The 23421-nt window shown below is 49.7% G+C and overlaps 1 protein-coding gene across 20 annotated transcripts in view; it reads left to right on the forward strand.

The window, feature by feature from the left end:
• Window positions 1-23421, forward strand: part of NPHP4 (nephrocystin 4) — a 126707-nt gene that overhangs the window by 9057 nt on the left and 94229 nt on the right. For 15 of the 20 annotated variants that reach the window (XR_010125337.1, XM_063659931.1, XM_063659966.1 and 12 more), the window contains 4 exons: window positions 4892-5035; window positions 14621-14793; window positions 16520-16584; window positions 22542-22697. Coding sequence is in view for 19 of the 20 variants with exons in the window: in XM_063659931.1 (XP_063516001.1) it covers window positions 4892-5035; window positions 14621-14793; window positions 16520-16584; window positions 22542-22697 (538 nt within the window). In the remaining variant the exon portion in view is untranslated. Of the gene's footprint in view, window positions 1-4891; window positions 5036-6506; window positions 6625-14620; window positions 14794-16519; window positions 16585-22540; window positions 22698-23421 lie in introns of those variants that run through there. The other 5 variants (XM_063659969.1, XM_063659974.1, XM_063659975.1 and 2 more) reach the window with 5 other exon arrangements.

Below are 23421 nucleotides of genomic sequence, written 5' to 3' on the forward strand. Positions count from 1 at the left end.
AGCAAAAGGCCAGACTTCTAAGCTGGTCTTTCAAAGCATAACAGTCAGGTCTGCTCTGATAACTCTTTTGTACAAAAGAGCAAAATTGGACAGAACTAAAGGGAACTATATTCAGATTCATAATCATGGTTGGAGACTTTTAACTCCTCTTCACTCAATTATTGAAGAAACAAATAGATCAAAACACTCATAAGGATTTGGAAGCTCTGAAGAATACTGTCAATCACCTTGTCATCTCTTAACGCTACTCCCAAGAAAGCTAGAGTACACATTCTTCCCAAGTTTACCGTCAATCACCCTGTCATCTCTTAAACCCCACTCCCAACAAAGCTAGAGAACACGTTCTTCCCAAGTTCATATGGAACAGTCACCAAGATAGATCCTATGCTGGGCCATTAAAATGTCTCGTTTCAAAGGACCCAAATTATAGAGTATGTTTATCGACTACTGTGCTTTTAAGTTAGAAATAAATAATATGAGATCTAGAAAATCCTCAAATAGGAAATTAACATACTGGATCAAAGAAGAATTCATAGGGAAATTAGAAAATAATTTGAACCGAGTAATGGAAGAAAATATACAGATTTATAGGATATAGCTAATACAGTCCTTTGAGGGAAATGTATAGCTTTACATGACTATATTAGAAAAGAAGAAGGTATAAAATCAGTGACGTCTGTGTCCTCCTTAACAACCTAAATAAAGGAACAAATTAGATACAAAGTAACTAGAAGGAAGGAAATGGTAAATACAGTTATGCATGGTTCCTTGACAGTGTGGACACATTCTGAGAAATGGTGTTAGGTGATTTTGTCATTGTGCAAACATCATAGGATGTACTTACACAAACCTAGAGCGTAGAGCCTGCCTCACACCTAGGCTCCATGGTATAGCCTGTTGCTTCTAGGCTACAAACCTGTATGGCACATTACTGTACTGAATACCGTTGGCAATTGTAACACAACGGTATATCAAACATAGAAAAAACAGTAAAACTATAGTATTACAATCTTAAGGGGCCAGTCATATATACAGTCTGTTGCTGATCGAAATGTCATTATGTTACACATGACTGTATATGAGCAGAAATCAATAAAGGACAAATAATAGAGAAAATCAGCAAAGCTAGAAGTTGCTTCTCTGAAAAGATTGATAAAATTGATCAAGACAAAAAAAAAAAAAAAAAGAGAAAACACAGACTACCAGTATTAAAATGAAAGAAGCATCATGATAACGTACGCTACAGAGGTTAAAAATATAATGTTGAATTTTATCAGATACTAAAGGAAGAAATAAGACGAATTCTAGATAAACTCAGAAAACAGAGGAGGAGGGAACACTTCCCAGCTCATTTTTTGAGGCCACCATAATTCTGATACTCAGTCAAGGGCACTACAAAAAAAAAGTACAGACTTGTGTCCCTCATGAATATTAACACAGCAGTCCTGAAAATATTAGGACAGCAAAGCCAGCAATATGTATAAAAGATGGGGTATTAGGATCAAGTGGGGCTTATTGCAGGAATGCAATGTTGTTTTATTTACAAAGATCAATCAGAATACAGTATTTAAAAGAAGATAAATAGAATTCATATAAATTCTATAAATAGAGTTTGGAAATAGATGATGTTTTGGTATAGATAGTCTTATAAGTTTGTATAATTTTAGTTGTTTTGAGAATTGATAGCTTTAGATAATGGCCAAAGCTTGCTTCCCTGTGAAAGGTGTTGGCTGAAGAATATTACATGCTTGTTTTGAATTCAGGGCACTTTATTAATGATTTTAGTATATTTCTCTTACTGTCCCATTTACTTTTTTTGTTTAGTTTAATTTTACCATGATCATTGCTTATTTTTCTTTATTTTGGGATGAGTATTTCAATTCAGTTTGATATGTATTGGGCACCACGATATGTTAGGAAGCGTGCAGATGACACAGAGTTGACTCTGCCCTATACTGTGTCTTCAGGGAGCTCTCAGTGGATTCTTATTTGAATAGACTGGGTGCGAAGTAGCATAGAGGTGGCGGGAGGGTGGTTAGGATCTGGCATTCTGGAAAGAAGCCCAAGCCAGCGACGGTTCTGGGAGCCACGGGATCCTGCCTGAGGATGGCCTCCTGAGAGTACAGGAGAGGAGGAGGAGGAGGCGGCGGTGCTGGGGGAACCCAGGCAGTCCTGGGTGAGGAGGGGCACGTGCAGAAGCTTTGCCTAGGCCCCAGGGACAGAGCAGGGAACAGACTATTCCAGGGTCCTGTCCTCACAGAGCTGACATTGTAGATGGGGGCAGCAGACAGTCAACATGGAAAAGCCAGGGGATTGCTCTGGGGAGAGATGAGGCAGGCTCAGAGGGCAGGTCTGGATGCGGGAGGAGCTGAGGAGGAAGAGGGACCGAGGGGAAGAGGGAAGAGGACAGGCAGGTAGTGTGGTGATGGGAGCTGGGGGCCAGGCCCCGGCGGCGCATGGTGATGGGAGCTGGGCTTGGAGTCTTCAGACCTGCTCTGCCCGCCTTCCCTGTCTCCATGGTTAACACCACCTCCCTCCAGGTTGCTTCACTTGAGATGCGAGACTCAGTGCTGGGCCTGGGAGGGCTGGGCCGACCGAGACAGCTGGCCCTTCCCGCTTCTCTGCCTTCAGGACCACGCAGCCGCTCTTGCGAAGCAGCAGAGCCCAGCGGTGCCTGCTTCCTGTCACCCTCCCTGCCCCTCCCTGTCTCGCCTCCTGATTGGCCCCTGCTTCCACTCCCGCTCCCACATGGCAGCTGCGGGAATTTTCTTAAATCCCGAACCAGATTGTGTCATTTCTGCTTAGACTCTCTCCCTGGCCTCTCTGCATGATGGGAGCGAAAGCCCAGCTTCTCCTCGTGCTGTGAGGCCTGCCTGAATGCTCTTGCGCCTGGCGCTCATTCCTTCTCTCCTCCCCGGCCCAGCCTGCTGCAGTCCAGTGGGCTGTCTGCTTAGAATGTACCTGGGCTTGGTTTCCATTCAGGGGTGGTGAGGCCGGCGGATCAGGAGATGACTGCAGCTGAGACCCTGTCTGTTACTCAGGGCTCCCAAGACGAGGGGCAGGCCATGTCCCACAGGCCACCTGGGGAGGCGCAGGGTTGGTCAGGAGGCAGGAGGGTGGAAGGGAGGCATGGGCAGAGACTTGATCATGGTTTTGCGGGAGGACTGGGCCAGGGAGGGTGGGCAGCTGGACGGGCTTGCGTTGGCCAAGGAGAGTCATGTTGTAGTCTCTGAGGTGCAGGGATGGCCCGAGGTATCTGGTCACTGACCCTGAGAGATCAGGGCAGAGGGTGGGACTCCTGGGGTGTGTGAGCCAGACGGAGTGGGGCATGTGGGCTCTGGACGGGTTGATTTTCATGTCAGACACGTTCTGATAGGCCTGCCATTTGCCACCCTAGGAATTAACCGGCTCTGGGGGACAGTCTGTCTCGTCACTGAGGCCCCAGATGCCAGAGCATCAGTAATACAGAAAATTAGAAAATACAGGCCAGGCATGGTGGCTCACCCCTGTAACCCCAGCACTTTGGGAGGCCGAGACGGGCGGATCACTTGAGGACAGGAGATCGAGACCAGCCTGGCAAAACCCCCTCTCTACAAAAAGTACAAAAATTAGCCAAGTGTGGTGGAGTGTACCTGTGGTCCCAGCTGCTTGACACGATGAGGCAGGAGGACTGCTTGAGCCTGGGAGGTGGAGGCTGCAGTGGCCAGACCTCCAGCCTGGGTGACAGACGAGACCCTTTTCTTAAAAACAAAAACAAAAAAAACCGGTACGATAGCTAAATATAGTTCCTGCACTTCTCGCTGGCTCCCGGAGCATGTGTGTTCTCTTCCGCTCAGGACCTTTGAGTTTGCTGCTCCTCCTGCCTGGCTCCCTCTCACCAAACTCCCTGTGGTTCTTCTCATGCCCCCCTTGTTCTCAGCTCAAGGATCATCTCAGAGAGCCTGCCCTGCCCTGCCCTGCCCTGCCCTGCCCTGCCTTGCCCTGCCCTGCCCCTCCCCGCCCCTCCCTGCCCACCTCTCTCCCCGTTCTTCACCATGTAAGCCCTGTAAGGGCAGAGATTTTGTCTTGTTCCTTGTTGTTTCCCTGGTGCCTGGAAATGTGCCCGGCAGAGAGTCAATGCGCAGAATAGATGTTTAAGTAACGTTTGCTAAGTGAATGGGTGAAAGAAAGGTGGAGGACTCTCTGTCTCGGGGAAGAACCTGTCACAGAAGAGAAAAGGCTAAAGCAACACTTGCTGTAAGCGGTAAAGCTCCGGGGCAGGGTCCTGCCTGTCAACACTCTGGCTGCTTTGTTCTGTATTTGTAGCCATGATTTCTCAGTTCTCAAAGATCTGCTTTTTGCTTTGCCAATATCACCCCAAAATCTGGGAAGTTGAGGATTTAATTTCTGGTTATATCAGGAAGGGCTTATTTGGTTGGAAATGATTAAAAAACCCATCCAAAATGATTTAAGTGAGAGGTGATTTGTTAACTCACACAACAAATCCACAGCCAGCATAAGCTTCAGGTGTGGCTTGAGCCAGGTCTCAGGTGATGTCCCCTGGACTTGTTCTCTCTCACCTGTTGGCTGCCGGGAGCCCTGGGCCTCATCCTGGCAGGCGCGTGTGTCTCCTGTGGTCATGTCCTCTCGTGCATCCTGGGCTCTGGCTGAGTCAGAAGCCTCTGTCTGTTCCAAGGGACTGCAGTCTCCCGTTGGCCAGGGGAGGGCCAAGTGCTTTGGTTTATAACCCCACCAAGACCAGTAGCTGTGGGAGAGAGGTAGCCCCCCGATAAGGAAACCAGGGTGCTGATACCTGAGCTAGGTGGCCCCATGTGCACCCACATGGCCTGCCAGTAACTGCCTGGCTCATGGTGCTCAGACTCTTGAGGGCCAATTCCCTGTTGTCTCCTAGGGCATGCTGGAGGTGCTGTCAGAGGTTGAATGCCATCTGCGAGTGTCTTTCTTTGATGTCACCTACCGGCACTTCTTTGGGAGGACGTGGAAAACCACAGTGAAGCCGACGAAGAGACCGCCATCCAGGATCATCTTTAATGAGGTGGGCCTGGTGACGGTGGCAGGGGCTGCTCCAAGGCAGAGAGGGTGGGTGTGCAGGTGGTCCTGGGTGGCAGCCCAGAGAGTGGGGCCTTGCCGAGACCTCACAGCGCGTCTCAGACTTGTGGGTCCAGGCGGCACAGAGCTCAGTCTAGCGGCAGGTGCTTTGTTACCAAACAAAATCTTACGTGGAAGCCAGTTATCTTAAACAGATGAGAGAGATCTGCTCTGCTCTGGTTGAAGGGTCAGGGGCATGGGGGTCTTGTCACCTTCAAGGAATCTTGGAGTTCTTGGGAATAAGTTGGGAAATGATTGACCTCATCTGTGGCTGCTGCCACTGCTGCTCCCTCCCCTCCCCTCCCTTCCCCTCCTCTCCACTCCTCTTCCCTCCCCTCCCCTCCTCTCCCCTCCCCTCCCCTCCCTTCCCTTCCCCTTCTCTCCACTCCTCCTGCCTCCCCCCTCTCCTCCCCCACCCTCCCCTCCCTTACCCTCCTCTCCACTCCTCCCCTCCGCTCCCCTCCCACACCCCTCCCCTCTCTTCCCTTCCCCTCCTCTCCACTCCTCCCCTCCGCTCCCCTCCCACACCCCTCCCCTCCCTTCCCTTCCCCTCCTCTTCACTCCTTCCTCCTCCCCTTTCTTCCCTTACACTCCTCTCCACTCCTCCCCTCCCCTCCCCTCCCTTCCCCTCACCCTCGTCTTCACTCCTCCCCTCCCCTCCCCCTCCCTTCCTCTCGCCCCTCCTCTCCCCTCCCTTCCCTTCTGCTCCTCTCCAGTCCTCTCTCCTCCCCTCCCCTCCCTTCCCCTCCCCCTCCTCTCCCCTCCCCTCCTTTCCCTTCCCCTCCTCTCTACTCCTTTCCCCTCCCCTCCCCTCCCCTCCCCTTTCCCCTCCCCTTCCCTCCCCTCCCCTCCCCTTTCCCCTCCCCTCCCCTCCCCTTTCCCCTCCCTTCTCCTTCCCCCTCCCCTTCCCTCCCCTCCCTTATTCCCCCTCCCCTTCCCTCTCCTCTCCTTTCCCCTCCCCCTCCCTTTCCCCTTCACCATCCCCTTCCTTCCTTTCTTTCCTCCGTGCTGTATGGACAAATTAAGATTTAGTAAAGTGACTTGCCCAGGTAGCAGGTATCAGAGCCTGGACTCACACCTGTGCCTTCTGTCTTGAGACCGGCAGGTGGATGGGCACTGGTTGAGTAACGTGTTTTCGCCCAGGTGGTCTTGCGGCTGGCCACCCTGCAGGCCGGCGTGCTCTGTCTCTCTGGTTCACTGCACAGCATGCATTCCATTCAGCACCTGCTCTCTGCAGGGTGTTGTGCTAGGCTCAGGGTGATGATGGCGCTCACCTAACAGAACTGCAGACTGTTGGGGAGATGCACTGAGCAGTAACAGAGTAATTGCAAGCTGTGTTAAATTCTCAGGAGGAGACCAATAGGAGAACGCGGAGACCTGCTTTAGGTGGATGACGAGGGAGGCCTCTCTGCGAAGCTGCCGATTAAGCTGGGACTTACAGGATGAGAAAGAAGCTGGCTCCATGACAAGCGGGGACGAGGCTGCTTCAAGCAGAGCAGGGAGAGCCGGGGGAGTTAGGACAAGAGGAGAGTCCAGGTGCGCTGACGGGTGGGGTTGGCAGGGTGGCCCCGTCGTGCCTTCTGGCTGGGTCCTACAGGGTCTTCTTAGGGACGCTGGCGTTTTACTCTTAAGAGCCGGCGATGTCATGGAGGCCTTTCCCATGCCTGGCTGCTGCTTCACAGCTGAACTCGAGTTGGGGGAGTTTGAGAGGGACGGTGTCCGAGCATGATGGGTGTGCAGCAGGGACAGTGTGGAGGCCACAGAGGTGATGAGAGGGTCTCGGCTGTCTTGGTTTGATCTTAGGTATATAGAAGCAGGCCCCAAGAGGCCTGGTATTGGGGTAGTTTGTGTGATGAGTAACAGTGGTGGTGACAGTGGCCGTCCTTTGAGACGTTACTCTAGGTAACCACTGCCCAGGTGTGCCTTTTCTGTGGGGGTCTGCTCTGGCCAGTCAGTACCCCCGCCTCGGGCCATGAGCTCGTTGCTCTCCGTATCCCACCATCACCCAGCGCTTGGATTATGTCTGTCTTGACATGGATGGGTCCTGACTCTTGCCCTTCCTCCCGTGGGTAGTAGAGGGAGAGAATGACTCCAGAGGTCAGGAAGCTTCAATAAAAAGCCTTGCTAGAGTGTATGTCTTGACAGCTAAAGATGTGTCTGACATTAAGTTTGTCAAACAGCTTATGCAAATCCCTCTTAGAGGTCTCTCTGGCCAGCCGTGTCAGAAAAGGTTTCATGTTGTAAATCACGAGTGTGACTGGGGATGAACCCTTAGAGTGCTGTTTCAGCGTGGGCAGGGGTTCCCCTTGTGCCTGTGCTGTGGCGGGAGGCTCGCCGTGAGTTCCCAGTGCTGGCAATGCCAGGCCAACTGCTGGGGATAGAGCTGTTAAGCTTTAGCTTCCTCAGGTGTGCACAGTGAGCCCCCCAAAACCTGGTGTGACAGCTGTGTGGTGGGTGGTGAAGGTAGCCATCCTTTACTGGGAGGCTCTTCCTGTGGCCATCGGCTCAGAAGCATGCCGTCATTTCATGTCATCCTCCTGTGGAGGTCAGTATCCTGTGTACCCATTTTAAAGAGGAGGACACTGAGGTGCATGGAGATGGAATAACTCCACCAGCTTACTCCCATGTGGCGGGTGGGGGCGGGAGCGACGGCCCTGTGCATCTGACGGCACCACCTGCTGTGGCCTCCGTGAGCTCCTGCTTCTGAGGAGCCCTGCATTTTGTTCTGAAATGTTCTGTAGAATGCTGAGGGATGGAGTATGCTCTGAAACCAGGGATGCCTTGCAGTCACCGAGGTGCTGGGGCCAGTTCCCTTCTCCTCCCTCACCCCCTCTGACTTCAGCTCTCCATTTAGAGAGGCTTCGGACCTTCCTAAGGATCCGCACTGTGCAGGCCAGAAGCGGGGGCTTCCATCTCCCTACTCTCTGGGCTGTAGAATCCTGATCCCTGTAGAATTCCAGTCGCATGGTAGGACGATCTTCGGAATGGATGCTTCTCTCTGCCCTTCTCGGGATTACGTTCATGCACCCCGAGGGCTTCCGTTGCGGCGGAAGTTGGGCAGCACTTGCATTTCACCACATCACAGCAGCTGCGTGTCATGCTGCCTCTGCAGTTCACGATTCAGATGTGTTAGGGAGACTAGGAGCTGGTGGCTTTTCGGAGTCTGGAATACCTGTGCTGGTGGCTCCTAGGGCAGCCAACTGCGGGAGCCACGTGGCTCAGCCTTGGCCCGTCATCTGGGTGTGTCTCCTGTTGAGGCTGGGGATGGGCCCGGGGGACTAGTGGAACATAGCCCTTAAAACCTCTGGAAAAATGTGCACCCTTGGACTTGGAATCGCTGAAGAGGGGAATGCAGCAAGGACAGTGTGGGGTGGCCAGGGCACTTTCAGCTGTGAGGGTGACGCTGAAGCCCCCGTGCTATTCATGGAGCCTGCTGTCTGCAGCTGCTATGCCCCGTGCAGGCAGCAGAGGCCAGTGGTGCTCCAGGAATGAATCCCTCCTGCCAAGCTGTTGAGCAGCGTGTTCTGTACCAGGCAGTTTCCTCCATGTCCTTGGCATTCTTATACAGAGCAAAGGTTTTGTTCCAGTTTAGTTAACTAGTTAACTGTGTGTGTGAACGTGTGTGCGCATCCATGTACACATGTATCTGCTCCCAAGTGTGGAGGAAGCACAGAGTGCTCCCAGGAGTGGGCATTCATAGGCGTGAGGGTGTGGCAGCATGTTCGCACCCTGTCTGCTAATTGCTCTGTCTACACCCCCGTGGAAATAGAGGTTCATAAAACACCCTTTGCCCTTTTTAGGGGTGATTCTGAGACTTGGCAAAGATCTTTATCTGGCTTTACTAATTGCCTGTGTTTTTCTAGTCTTTGCCTATCAGCATTGGTTTGGGGGGATCTGCTTTGGGGTTGGTGAGCTGCTGGTAGCAGGGGACTGCATTTGGAGTGCCCGTGGCTGTCCAGCCCCTACGTGGTAGTGCATGGACCCTGCGTGCTCGGGTTTTGTGGAGTGCCCGTGTCACACATGACCCCGAGAGGGGGCTGTGGCATGATTTTGCAAACAACGATGTCCTGAAAGAGACTTGGAACACAGAAGGCTTGTCTTGATCCAGTGCTGGGTGGTTTTTTTTTTTTTTTCTGCAAATGATGAATTATTTGCACTGGGCCCATATGCAGGAGGGCAGTCCCCAGACACCTCTCAGCTCTGAGCTCAGAATTCCGTGTTTTCTGAGACCTTTCCTGGGGGAGAGGAATTGCCTTTCACTTCCTCTGAGCCAGCGAATCATTCATTCAGCTTCTAAAAAAGTGTCTTTTAAAAAATAATCCTGGGGGCCACGCTCCTGTGCAGTTTCTCAGTTTTCTTTTTGAGGTGGACATACTTTTCCCTTGGATTCTTTCCGTAATGACTGTGTGTGGCCGGCGTTGGGTGGCGGGCTTCTTTTCCCTCCTTTATTTATTTGGGAGGAGTTACTGGGCAGGAATCCTTGTGGTTCTCCAGCAACAGCTTAAACCCACATCAGGGGAATCTTTCCTCCCAGAGCGCACCAGCCCCAGTGTTGCCAAAGCAGCGGGGCAGTCACCTGCCCTGGCAGAGGGATGCAGGTAATTGGGTTGTGCCCCTTCCCGTCATCACAGCCACGAGAAAGCCCCTCTTGAGCGGCTCTTACTCGTCAGAGCAATGAGCGTGCTATAATTTCCTGTCGAAAAGTGGCTGCTGTCAAGGAGTATCAGCATAACCCACCTGAGACTCCTGCAAGCCCTTCCAGGGCCGGATTCTTGGGCCTGGAGCTTGCGGGAAGCCCCGGCTGCAGAACCCGACTACTGCTCCCGTGCTCTTGCTGTTGCTCGGCAGAGGGCAGGCATGTCCTGAACATCACAACAAAAGCAAGAAGCCAGCTTCGTGTCCCAGTGAGCTGCTTCTACAGAGGGAGGCTCTATGGCTCTAGGAGGCCAACTTGGGCCCTGTGTGCCTGTCTGTCTGCAGCTGGGGAGGGCCGATTTCCTCTCTGGCACAATGGAAACCACTGCCGTGGTCTTGGAACCTGAAATGAGAGAATGAAAGAAAATGGTTTTTAGAAGGAGAAATGATTGGTCTCTGTGATGTTTCCAATGTTTAATTGTACAGTCATTGAACTGTCAGTCATCTGGGGACAATGGAAAGCTGTAAGTTTGTCAGTTTTGTTGTTGTGTGTTCATAGCAGCATAGTGTGGGATGTTTCTTTTCTAAGAGTTGGGGTCTCACTATGTTGCCCAGGCTGGAGTGCAATGGTGTGATCATAGCTCATTGCAGCCTTGGACTCCTGGGCTCAAGTGATCCTCCCTCCTCAGCCTCCCAAGTAGCTGGGACTACAGGCATGCACCACCAGACCCAGCTAAATGTTTTTATTTTGGTAGAGCTGGGGTTAGATATTTCTTGCTTTGGGTTGTGATCATGTTTGCTCACTTACTTTTCTAAGTAAGCCAAGGAGTTGCTCTTTAGGCCAGAGGGAGAACTGGCTTTCGCCATGGGCGTTGGAGTTGAGGTAGGATGGGCTAGTGTCCTACTCCATCACTGATCCCTGTGGGACTTCAGACAAGTGATTTAAACTCCTTGATCCTAGAGGGTGAGGGATAAAAGACTACAAATTGAGGCCGGGCACAGTGGCTCATGCCTATAATCCCAGCACTTTGGGAGGCTGAGGTGGATGGATCACTTGAGGTTGGGAATTTGAGACCAGCCTGGCCAACATGGTGAAACCCTGTCTCTACTAAAAATATAAAGATTAGCTGGGCGTGGTGGCACACACCCGTAATCCCAGCTATTTGGGAGGCTGAGGCTAGAGAATCGCCTGAGCTCGGGGGGTGGAGGTTGCAGTGAGCTGAGATTCACGCTACTGCACTCCAGCCTGGGTGATAGAGCAAGACTCTGTCTCAAAAAAGAAAAACCAAACAAAAAAAAAACCCTACAAATTAGGTTCAGTGGATACTGCTCGGGTGATGGGTGTACCGTAATCTCACAGATCACCACTAAAGAACTTTCTCGTGTAACCAAATATCACCTGTTCCCCAAAAACCTATGAAAAAAAAGAAAGAAATTAAATTAATTTGCAAGAAAAAAACTCCTCCTGACTTCATTCATTTGCTCATGAGAGATAAGAGTGTGCATCCCCTAAGTGCTGCTGGAGTGTTAAGTCACATGCTTTTCCATAAGCAGGGACCCGGTGGGCAGTAGTTTTTATTCAAGAAACATTGGTTGAGGGTCTTCTGCGTGCCGGGCTGTGTTTAGGAGCTGGACGTGCAGAGATGGATAAGATGGTGTATTATCCTTTCAGCCAGGATTAAAGTTTAAATTTTTACTCCAAATGAAAGTTTCTTGACCTTGGCACCGCTGACATTGTGGGCTGGATAATTCGTGGGGCAGGGGGCTGTCCCTGTCCCTGTTATGATGCTTTGCTGTGGAAATCGTTGGCCCCCCCGCCATCCCTGCTGTCTTTGAGGGGTAGTGTCTGGGAAGCTGTCCGAACCCACAGTGTGAGTCTGAGCCGGAGGGTAGGAACTGCATGAAGTCTCTGCATTGTTTGCCTGGCTGAAGATATCCTGTTAAAGGCTTATTAAAACAGTTCTTTGGAAGGGACTCATTCTGTTCCTGCTCAGCTCCTCTCTCGCCTTGCTGCCCAGCGTCGTCTGAGGAGCCCATATCATGCAGGTGCCAGGCCGCGTGGCCGTGCCATGGGGGTGCCTGGCTGCAGCCTCTTCATCCAGGCACATCAGCAGAGGCCCAACTCCACTTCCATCACCGCAGGTGAAAAATGGAAACTTGGCCCCGAGGCAAAATGGTGTCCGTGTTTTTGAAGATGAAGGCATTAAGACAGGAGCATTTAAATGATTTATTAATGTGTTTATGCTGTCGAGGAGGAAACTTGACCAGTGCAGATAAGTGAGCTGTGATGCAGGGGTGACAGAGAGCCTGTCTCCCTCTGTCTCAAGTGGCCTTCCCCTGCAGGCGATTTGATGGGCTTGACTTAACCTTTTAATCGTGCAGTTTCAGTTGATGTAGAGAATGTTCCTTTCCAAATGTATAGCAGTGGCGTTTCTTAAGTTTCCCTAGACTGAAGGGCGTGTGTACAGGTATTCCTCAGCTGGATGCTGCCTGGCTGAGTAAGGCGGGAATTGGGTGGTCAGGCACTGGTGACCTGGTCAAATGTAACTTTGCCGGGATGACCCGAGGGGTGCAGCTATGCGGCTCTGTTGCTCGCTGTGCCTACCTCATCTATCTTTTATGAAGCCTTCGAGGCTCGAGCTTCTTGAAAGCTGACTTGTGTTTTCCAGGTTCCTTATAAATTCTTTAGCTTGGGGCTGTTCCCACACTGGAGGGTCAATAAATGATTTTTGGAAAAGAGCATATGTCCTTATCAATCAGTAATTGTACTGGTACAACCATCTGAACTTTTCAGACATGCTGCACTTGGAGCGGCTGACTCTTCTGATTAAAGATGGATTCTTTAGATTCTAAGGTTGGATCAGCTGAGACAAGCAGCTCTGGGGCTCTGTTGCTGTTGTTGTTGTTTTTGGCCTCAGGGTGATTATTTTTAGTGGTAAACAGAAGGCAGAGGCATAGCCATAAACTTGTATTTGGGACATGCCTGTAGCCGCGGTTCCACCCGGTTCAGGTAGAGTAATTTCAGGGTGACCTCTGGGCTGCAGATTGTTGTTGCTCTGTATCAGAGTTGAAAATGTTTGCTTTATTGCCAATAGAAAAAGTAGGTAGTTTTCGTAAGACTGATATGCACAGGTATAAATAGAAAAGGTGAGATAATGACCAACTTGACTTTGCAGTGGGGCTTTTTAAAAGCAGTTCTTGAGTCTTGGAAACAAACATAATTCTCTCTTAGTCCAACCACCTGTCAGCTGTAAGTGGTCATTATTTCATCATATTGCAATAAAAGATAATAGAATAACGATTTATATCTCATGGCTGATGTTTTAATGCGTCTCTCTGTTATCCTGGGCTGACAGTCTATGATTACAGTAAACGTTTTCTCAGTGACACCATGGTAATGACTCGTTAGTAGGAGGATTATTCCAAGTTTAAGTCATAGAGCGGAGGACCAGCCTCGGCTCTCCTTACCTCTTTGTGCCTTATGGGGGCGGTCTCTGTGCTCAGCTGGTGACCTGTGCTTTGCCCACCAGCTGCGGTGTTGGGGTATGGGCTCAGCACCACTCCTGATGCTTGGGGATGCGCATTCCCTGTTGATTAGCAAACTCAGTCAGTGGCTCCATCTCTGTCTACTGTGCTTACAGCATTCCTTCTTTTTTTTTTTTTTTTTTTTGACAAAGTTGCACTCTATTGCCCAGGCTGGAGTGCGGTGGCATGATCTCGGCTTACTGCAACCTCTGCTTCCCAGGCTCAAGTGATCCTCCTGTCTCAGCCTCCTAAGTAGCTGGGACCACAGGTGTGCACCACCTTGCCTGGCTCATTTTTGTATTTTTGGTAGAGATGGGGTTTTGCTATGTTGCCAGGTGATCTTGAACTCCTGAGCTCAAGTGATCCTCCTGCCTCGACCTCCCAGAAGTGCTGGGATTAGAGCAACCACCCCAGGTCCCTTAATTTTAAATAAAAACAACTGCATTGAATTTAACGCAGTAGAAAAGCAGCAGCAGAGTGAAGGTACTTTCATTTCCAAGTGGGAGCGCCCATATGAGATGCGGAGAGGGGTTTGAGTCTCCTGTGCTGTCTTCCCAGGCCCCCTCTCCCTGGGCCTGGCAGGAAGGCGGAGGCAGAGGCTGGCCATTTGCATGTTGGGAATGGGAAGGTGTGAGTGGAAAACCTTTTAAGATCAATTTGAATATCATCTACTTGGCTTAGATCTTGAGAAATCTTTTAATAAAATGATCTCAAGGTGATTTTTGGCATAAAAAGACTTTAGTCTTTTGGGCTCTGAACTGGGGATAATTACTTAGCACCTAAAGAAATCCAAGGATTCTCCTTGTTAATAGTTTAAATAACAGTTCGATGGAACTCAAAATGGTTACGCACGAAGCAGCACTGGCAAGGTGTGATTGAAGTTGTCCGTGTTGAGTGTCAGGCGATACTAGGAGCATGAATTGATCAGCACACGTGTGTCTTTTTAGTGGTGGATGTGTTATGTCTTGGGCTGATCTAACCATAGTCCTACCTGGTGTGTCCCCCTGCAGGGTTGGGTGCATAGCTGCTCTAGCCCCTTTCTGCTCTAGTGGGCCTGGGGTCTGTTGGTGTTTCTTGTGGTGGAATTCCTAGGGGAGGGAAAGTTCCTGGAGCGGAAGCAGACGTCTGATGCCCGGGATGTTGTGTGCTCTGGAAAAAAGAGCTCCGACACCAACATTTGAGTCTGAGTTACCTCAGTGTGCCTGCTTCCCTGGCATCCTGCAGAGATGTGGTGCGCCACATGAGGGCATGGTAGAGGGTTCCAGATGCTGTGGCACGTGTAGGAAGGCGGTCTCGGGGGTGGGGACAGCGCCCATGTCCTCTTTGTATGTGTCCTGAACACTCAGACAATCCTCTGGCTTCTGTTCTGCAGCCCTTGTATTTTCACACATCCCTAAACCACCCTCATATCGTGGCTGTGGTGGAAGTGATCGCTGAGGGCAAGAAACGGGATGGGAGCCTCCAGACATTGTCCTGTGGGTTTGGAATTCTTCGGATCTTCAGCAACCAGCCGGACTCTCCTGCCTCTGCTTCCCAGGACAAAAGGTACCTGCCTTGTTTCTACAACCGTGGGGTTTTCCAGCGTCTGTCTTTTTTTTTTTTTTTGAGACAGAGTCTCACTCTGTCAACCAGGCTAGAGTGCAGTGGTGTAATGTCGGCTCACTGCAACCTCCGCTTCCCGGGTTCGAGCGATTCTCGTGCCTCAGCCTCCCAAGTAGCTGGGATTACAGGTGCCACGTCCAGCTGATTTTTGTATTTTTAGTAGAGACGGGGTTTTGCCATGTTGGCCAGGCTAGTCTCGAACTCCTGACCTCAAGTGATGCACCTGCTACCATGTCTGGCTAAGTTTTGTATTTTTAGTAGAGATGGGGTTTTGTGCCTGGCCAAATTCCAGCATCTTTCTATGGTGGTTTAACTGCTCGTCTTATGGTGGCAGTAGAAGGCCGTACGTTTGTCATCTAAAGTTGTGTGTCCATAATAGCATAGTGTGGGATGTGTCTTGCTTGGGGGTTTGCCTTTTTTTTTTTCTTCGAGACAGGGTCTTGCTCTGTCACCCAGGCTGTAGTGCAGTGGTGCAGTTTTGGCTCACTGCCACCTCCGCTTCCAGGCTCAAGCGATTCCTGTGTGTCAGCCTCCCACGTAGCTGGGATTACAGGTGTGTGCCGCTACGCCTGGCTAATTTTTGTGTTTTTAGTAGAGATGGGGTCTCCCTATGTTGCCCAGGCTGGTCTTGAACTCCTGGGCTCAAGAGATCTGCTCGCCTCAGCCACCCAAAGTGTTGGGATTACAGACGTGAGCCGCTGTGTCCGGCTGGGTTTGCCATTTCTAAGTGACTTAAGGAATTGTTCTTTAGGCCGGAGTAAGGGCTGGCTTTGGCCACCAGCGATGGATTTGAGGTAGTATGGATATGGGCCAAAGTCATACTCTACAACTAATTCTCTGTGCGACTTCAGGCAAGTGATTTGAGCTCTTGGACCCTGAATTTATTCGTCTGTATATGAGGGGTAATGATAATGCATATCTCAAGTTCTGCTTGAATATTGAGCGATGTGTTTTTCACAGGTGCCTGGCGGGCAGTAGGTGTTCATTCAGCACATGCTAGCTGAGTGTCTGCCGCGTGCCAGGCTCTGTGTAGGAGCCGGACATACGGGTGGATAGGCTGGCGTATCATCCTTTCAGCCAGGGTTAAAGCCTACATGTTTACTCCAAATCAGGGTTTCTCAAGCTTGACACCACTGACTTTCGAATGGATAATTGTTTGCTGTCGCGGGGCTGTCGTCTGTGCTGTAGGATGTTTAGCAGCATCCCTGGCAACCCACTAGATGCCAGGACACTGCCTCCCTGCCCCCAGGCCCAGTTGTGACAAACGAAAAAAAACGTCACCACACATTGCCAAATGTGCCTTAGGGAGCAGAATCATCGCTGGTTGAGAACCACTGCTCCAGATATACAGCTGTGGAAATTCCTCAGATGTTCTCTTTCTTGAGACATTTCAGAGTTTTGTAAATTTCCATGGTGTTTTCCAGGAAAGCTCCTCAATTCTCAGGCTGCCTTGGGTTGGGGCTGCGTGTGTGCCAGACATGCTTGGCCACGAGCACCGAGGGCTTGGGGAGCTGCTGCTGGCCTCAGCTGCCTCTGCCTTCCGCAGAGGATGGGACTGGTGGAGTTTAGAAAGCTCTAGTGGGTGTGGTGGTGGCTGAGGCCTCCATGTGCTTTCCTTCTGAGAAGTGCGCACGTGGCTGATGAGTGTTCTCTGGGTCCTGTCTTCCAGGTTGCGGCTGTACCATGGCACCCCCAGAGCCCTCCTGCACCCGCTTCTCCAGGACCCCGCAGAGCGTAAGAGCCAGGCCTGGCCTCGGCAGCACTCGCTGCTCTCCTGCCTTCCCTGAGTGTTCCCCACCTTTAGCTCTGAATGGGATCTTTCTCAGTGTAAACCGCTATCCGCTTAGCTAATTTATCTAAGAGGTTTTGGCAGATGTTTCGTGGCCTTGGACTTTTGGCAGAAAGTAAAGAACTGAAACACACCAGCCCTGAGGGATGGCATTGGTTTGTGGGGATGAGCACGGGAGCGCCTGTGAGAGCCACCTGGAGGGAGGGGAATAGCTCTGCTCACCAGATGAAGTAGTAGCTCTCTGTCACCAGCCACCGGCTGTCTCAAACCTCTGACCGCACAGCCATCGGTTATCTCCAGCATGGCGAGGCCCCATGGCTGAGAGGCCGCCTTAGAGCAGAGCAGGGGTCAGCGGGGAGCTTCCTGCTGTTCCTCAGTGACCAGCCGTTCCCAGGCAGCCAGAGGGAGCCATTTGGGAGGGATGGAGATGACAGTCTGCTCTGCTGCTTCCTGCCTGGAGGATGACAGGAAGGGCGTGTGGTGGGAGGGGTGGGAGTGGGCTAGAAGGACATCAGGGAGGCTCAGAGCACAGAGGCTGTGCTTGCCTAGCAGTTGGGGGAGTGTGGGTGGGGAAGAGTGGCTGGAGGTGGATCTTTTGGGGAGGGTGACTTTTCTGTCTCTTTGAGGTGAGATGCTGCCCAGATTCCTCGAAGGGGATGTCGTGTGTGCCTTGTGGCTTGTGTTAAAAGTCAAACCTGGCTGGACACAGTGGCTCAGGCTTGTAATCTCAGCACTTTTGGGTGGCTGAGGCAGGTGGATCACTTGAGCTCTCAGGAGTTTGAAACCAGTCTGGGCAACATAGTAAGACCCTGTCTCTGTAAAAAATACAAAAACTTAGCCAGGTGTAGTGGTGTGTGCCTGTAGTTCCAGCTACTCAGGAGGCTGAGGTGGGAGAATCACTTCACCCCAGGAGGCAGAGATTACAGTGTGGTGAGATTGCACCACTGCACTCCAGCCTGGGTGACAGAGTGAGACCCTGTCTCAAAACAAAACAAAATGTCAAACCCACTCCCTTTGCCCCTCACTGGTCTTGGTGACAATCTCGTGATAGGAGATGTCAGCTGAAGAGTGATGAGGTTCCTGAGACTGGAAAGGAGAGCTTTATTTCTCATAAAGGGCTGCAGCCTGCAGGTAGTCTTTCTGACAGGCTGGGAAGTGTAGCCTCCAGCCAGAAGCCAGAAACAGACCCTTCGAGAGAGGGGCAGAGGGAAGAGGAATTTCTGCTGAGTGGGGGCTGAGCCTGCTTATTTTAATAAGCCCAGGAGGAGTCATGCGTGTTTACGAGAGAAGCGTGCACAGCTGAGTCCCATGCCGCTTCATGGGACTCAGTGTTCAAAACGTGGTGGCACTAGCAGGACCTGAGGGGAAGTTCTTGGCCCCCTGATGTCAAAAGGTGAAGCAGGGGACATGAAAGCCCTCCCTGCATGCCCTCCGTGGTCTATCCAGAAGAGAGGCAGCGGCGGGTGATCAGTGGGCAGCAGCAGCGGTGGAGTCTCTAGAAGGGCTGGTTCCAGTCCTGAGGGAAGAAAGGCTAACGGTGGTTAGCATGAGCCGGGGCATGTGGAGGCCTGTCTGGTCCCCTCCTGTCACTCCTGGAACTCAGTTTTCAAGGCTGCTCTGGAGTCCTCTAGGCCAAGAGGAGGTCCCTTCAGTCCACTGGGGGCTCAGGATTTTATTTTTAGTTTACTGAGAACAACCAGTCAGGAACTTCATTTCGTTGCTGAAGATTGGCTTTTAGGTTATTTTTCAACTGAATCTAATTATTCATATGCCGGGATTTTCTCTCCAGAAGTATCCTTAGAACAAAGTAGACAGCCACCACATTCGCTCCACGTCCACAGTCCACACGTCCATGCGTCTGTGTGGAAGCTGTTGGCCCTGAGTGGAGGCTGTGAGGAGGAACCTGCTGCGGGGCCCTTCACTCATCCTTGCAGCGGGCATTTCCCAAAATTTGCTGGTAATGGCAATACACTCACATGATTCAGAATCCAAAAGTGTAAAAAAGTGCTGGGTACAGTGGCTCATACCTGTAATCCCAACACTTCGAGAGGCTGAGGTGGGCAGATTGCTTGAGGCCAGGAGTTTGAGACCATCGTGGGCAACATAGTGAGACCCCATCTCTACAAAAAATACAAACATTAACTGGGTATGGCGGTGCGCCCCTGTGGTCATAGCTACTTGGGAGGCTGAGGTGGGAGGATTGCTTGAGCCCAGGAGTTTTAGGCTGCAGTGAGCCGTGATTGCACCACTGCACTCCGGCCTGGGCAACAGTGAGACCCTGCCTCAAAAAAAAAAAAAAAAAAAAAAATATATGTAATATATATGTATTATATATTTTATATATATGTAATATATATGTATTATATATTTTATATATGTATTATATATGTAATATATATGTATTATATATTATATATGTAATATATGTATTATATATTTTATATATATGTATTATATATTATATGTAATATATATGTATTATATATTTTATATATGTAATATATATGTGTTATATATTTTATATATGTAATATATATGTGTTATATATTTTATATATGTAATATATGTATTATATATTTTATATATGTAATATATGTATTATATATTTTATATATGTAATATATATGTATTATATATTTTATATATTATATATATGTATTATATATTTTATATATATGTAATATATATGTATTATATATTTTATATATATGTAATATATGTATTATATATTTTATATATGTAATATATATGTATTATATATTTTATATATATGTAATATATGTATTATATATTTTATATATATGTAATATATGTATTATATATTTTATATATATGTAATATATATGTATTATATATTTTATATGTGTAATATATATGTATTATATATTTTATATGTGTAATATATGTATTATATATTTTATATATATGTAATATATGTATTATATATTATATGTAATGTATATGTATTATATATTTTATATATGTAATGTATATGTATTATATATTTTATATATGTAATGTATATGTATTATATAGTCTCCTTTCCCCATCCCCTCACCTGCTACCAGGTAACCTCTCTCTTTGGGTTCTTGTGGATCTGTCACTGGCGAACTGCGTTCTTTTCCCACTTTGTATCGGCTGCAAAGAAAGAATATCCAATTGGAAAAGGTAGTCAGGTTTTACTCACTGGCCAGGGAGTGGAGAAGGGAGCCCTCGCTTTAAAGGCACCTTCTCCCTGGACAGTGGGAGGCATGGAGATGAAGGACCGGGTACGTGTCGGGAGAGTGGGACTCCAGGCACACCGACGCAGATCATAACGTGCTTCTCCAGGCATGGCTTGTACAGAACACGCGGTGGTCTTCTCTTGGAGAATGGTCTTTAGCATTATAATGTTATGCTAATGGTCTAAAGGCAACTGGGGCTCACCTGTTCTAGTTTGCAGCAGTTTTGTGGGGCTGTATCTCTCTCTGGTATTTGGTCAGGGGTCAAGAAGCTCTGGTGGCATCCCTGCCATCTGGTTCCTTTAAAGCAGCTGTACCCATAGATAAAGAGACTGAAGGAAAACAGTGAGAAAAAGGAACTTTTGCTGTTATTTCCTCAGGGCTGCCCTGGTAACAGACCCTTCCGGGGTCGTTTTACGGACACAGAAGCTAATGCGCACATCCGGTATTGCATCTGATTCTTGACCTCTTCTTATTCACTGTTCTACACCTTGCTTTCTTCCCTTACAATTTGTCTAGAAGAATGTTTCCTATCAGTACACAGAAAGCACTCACTCTTTTTACAGCTCTGTGGTATTTTGTGGAATTGATGTTTCATGATTGATTGAATATACCTGCATACCGACCCTTAGCGGGTTCTGTAAGAAGAGGTTGGGCCAGGAGCGGTGGCTCACGCCTGTAATCCCAGCACTTTGGGAGGCCAAGGCAGGCGGATCACCTGAAGTCGGGAGTTCGAGACCAGCCTGGTCAACATGGCGAAACCCCGTCTCTACTAAAAACACAAAAATTAGCCGGGTGTGAGGGCAGGTGCCTGTAATCCCAGCTACTGGGGAGGCTGAGGCAGGAGAATTGCTTGAACTCGGGAGGCGGAGGTTGCAGTGAGTGAGATCATGCCACTGCACTCCAGCCTGGGTGACAGCAAGATTCCGTCTCAAAAAAAAAAAAAAAAGAAAAGGTTGGAAACCCTGTTGCAGTGGGCGTCCGCCCTTCCCCTGAGCGTGTGCGTGAATTTGTAGGGCAAAATCCTGAAGCGGGTGGCTGGATCTGAGGTCTGAGCATTTGGAGTCTTTTCCTATTTCTCCTGTGTGCCCCCTCCCCGGAGAGGTTGTGACTCCTGACTAGCCGCTCAGGTCAAATGCCTTTAGTAGTATTTTAAATTTTAAAGTAAGCAGATTCCATGTTTGAAGTGGTTAGGTACTAAAAAAATACAGTGTTTCACTAATTTCTTTTTTTTTTTTAATTTTGAAATGGAATCTCTGTCGCCCAGGCTGGATTGCAGTGGTGCAGTCTCGGCTCACTGCAACCTCTGCCTCCCGGGTTCAAGTGATTCTCCTGCCTCAGTGTCCCAAGTAGCTGGGATTACAGGCATGCGCCACCACGCCTGGGTAATTTTTGTATTTTTAGTAGAGATGGGGTCTCACCGTGTTGGTCAGGCTGGTCTCAAACTCCTGATCTCAGGTGATCCACCTGTGCTGGAATTATGGGCATGAGCCACCGTAGCGGACCTAGTTTTTCACAAATTTCTTTTTCTAATAATACGGTAGTTCATATTTAGCTGTTTCTTTATGAAATCAGAACATGAATGAGCTGAACTTGTGACTCTCAGCAGCTATCCCTGGCCTGGCCACAGCTGAGACTTGAGCCGCCTGAGACCACGTGCATGCCCTGTGCCTCGGGAAGTGGTGGACTTCCTGTCACTGGAGAAAAATCAGGCCCGAGCAAGATTGGCCGTTTGGTGGGAATGTGAAGAGGGCAGCCCAGGCGCTGTGTTTCGGGGGTGTGCCTCTCCCCGCATTCCCATTTCTGGGGATGCCGTTCCTTCCACCTTCAGGGCCTGCCCGCCCTGCGGTGTAGCCGTGCTCCTCCCGGGTGTCATTTCTCCGGGGTCTTTCCTTCATGCCCTTTTTCCTCCTCGCGTTTCCCCTCGTGCTTTACCCACATCTGTCCCATGGTTCGGATTCAGTTCTCCCGTGCGTTATGGGTATCCACGTGTTTGGTCTTAGCCATCACTCCAGGAAAGTGGCACCTCCCTGAGGACAGGGCTCTGTCTCTGATGCTGCTGGCCTCCCTCCAGTGCTGCCCTGCTCTTTTTGGGGCTTGGTGGTTACAAGTGCTGACACGCAAAGGCAGGCAGGCCTCGGGCTAGGGTGTCCTCCAGGCCCCTCTGATGGCAGGGACCAGCGAGACCTGGGGAAACTGCACAGCCTGTGGCTGTCTGTGCTCTCAGGAGACTGAGGGAAGTAGTGGGTGGGAGAGATTTTATGTTGGATTAAAAACTGCACTTCCAGGCCGGGCGTGGTGTCTCATGCCTGTGATCCCAGCACTTTGGGAGGCCAAGTGGGAGGATCACTTGAGCCCAGGAGTTTGAGGCTCCGGGGAGCTGTGATTACACCACTGCTCTCCAGCCTGGACAAACAGAGCGATACCCTGTCTCTAAAAACAAAAAAAAAGAAAAACAAAAAGAAAAATAAAAAAATTTTTTAAATTGTAACTTTACCAGAGAAGGTTATTAAAGAGCAATGCCTTTCACTTGAGGCTGAACAGAGCACCACTTCACTCTCCCTAGAAAAGTCCCTTTCCTGTTTGTGGTGTTTCTAACATTCTCTGTTTATTGGCTGGTTTGACTGGAAGCACCTTTGCCTTCAGCTATCAATTGATCACATTGGTGTTTTCTTCCCCAGAAAACAGACACATGACCCTCATTGAGAACTGCAGCCTGCAGTACACGCTGAAGCCACACCCGGCCCTGGAGCCTGCGTTCCACCTTCTTCCTGAGAACCTTCTGGTGTCTGGTCTGCAGCAGATACCTGGCCTGCTTCCAGCTCATGGAGAATCTGGTAAGGGGGTCTTTGATTCTCTCCACTTGGTGAGGTGAGTCTGTCCTAGTTCACAGTGAAACCTTGAAGGCACTGGGCTCTTCCAGGGGCAGCGTGGGCCAAGCGCCCCTCTGCAGCTCAGCAGCACGGCCTGGCGGGGGTTGTGGGGGGCGGTGGAGGAGGATGGAATGGCAGTCTAGTTTCCGTTTCCCTCCTAAATAGTGTCTCACATCCTTCGAGTCATTTCTGGCTGCTTTGGTTGGGAAAATGCTTTCGTGAGAGACAGAGTTCAAGTCTCTGTGACCATAGCTAGGAAGACCACTGGCTGGATCTCAGCCACATGGCATCACATCAGTGACCTGATGATGATGATGATGATGATGATGATGATGATTTTTAAATTAAGGTAAAATAAGAATAACATAAAATTGACCGTCTTAGCCCTTCTAAAATGTATAGTTCAGTGGCAATAAGTACATTCACATTGTAGTGCAGCCACCAGCACCATCCATCCCCGAGCTCTTTCCTCTTCCCCGGCTGAAGCTCCGTCCCCTTCCACACTGACTCCCTGTTCCTTACTCCCCCAGCCCCTGGCAGCCACCCTTCCGCTTTCTGTCTTCATGCTTTCAATGACTCTAGGGACCTCATAGGACTGGAATCATGCAGTCCTTGTCCTTCAGTGGCCGGCATTCTTTAGGAAGAGAGGGGAATTGCTCTGTTAGTTCATCCTAAGAGTGAAATGTCT

The sequence above is a fragment of the Pongo pygmaeus genome, chromosome 1, assembly GCF_028885625.2.
Source record: "Pongo pygmaeus isolate AG05252 chromosome 1, NHGRI_mPonPyg2-v2.0_pri, whole genome shotgun sequence".
Lineage (NCBI taxonomy): Eukaryota > Metazoa > Chordata > Mammalia > Primates > Hominidae > Pongo > Pongo pygmaeus.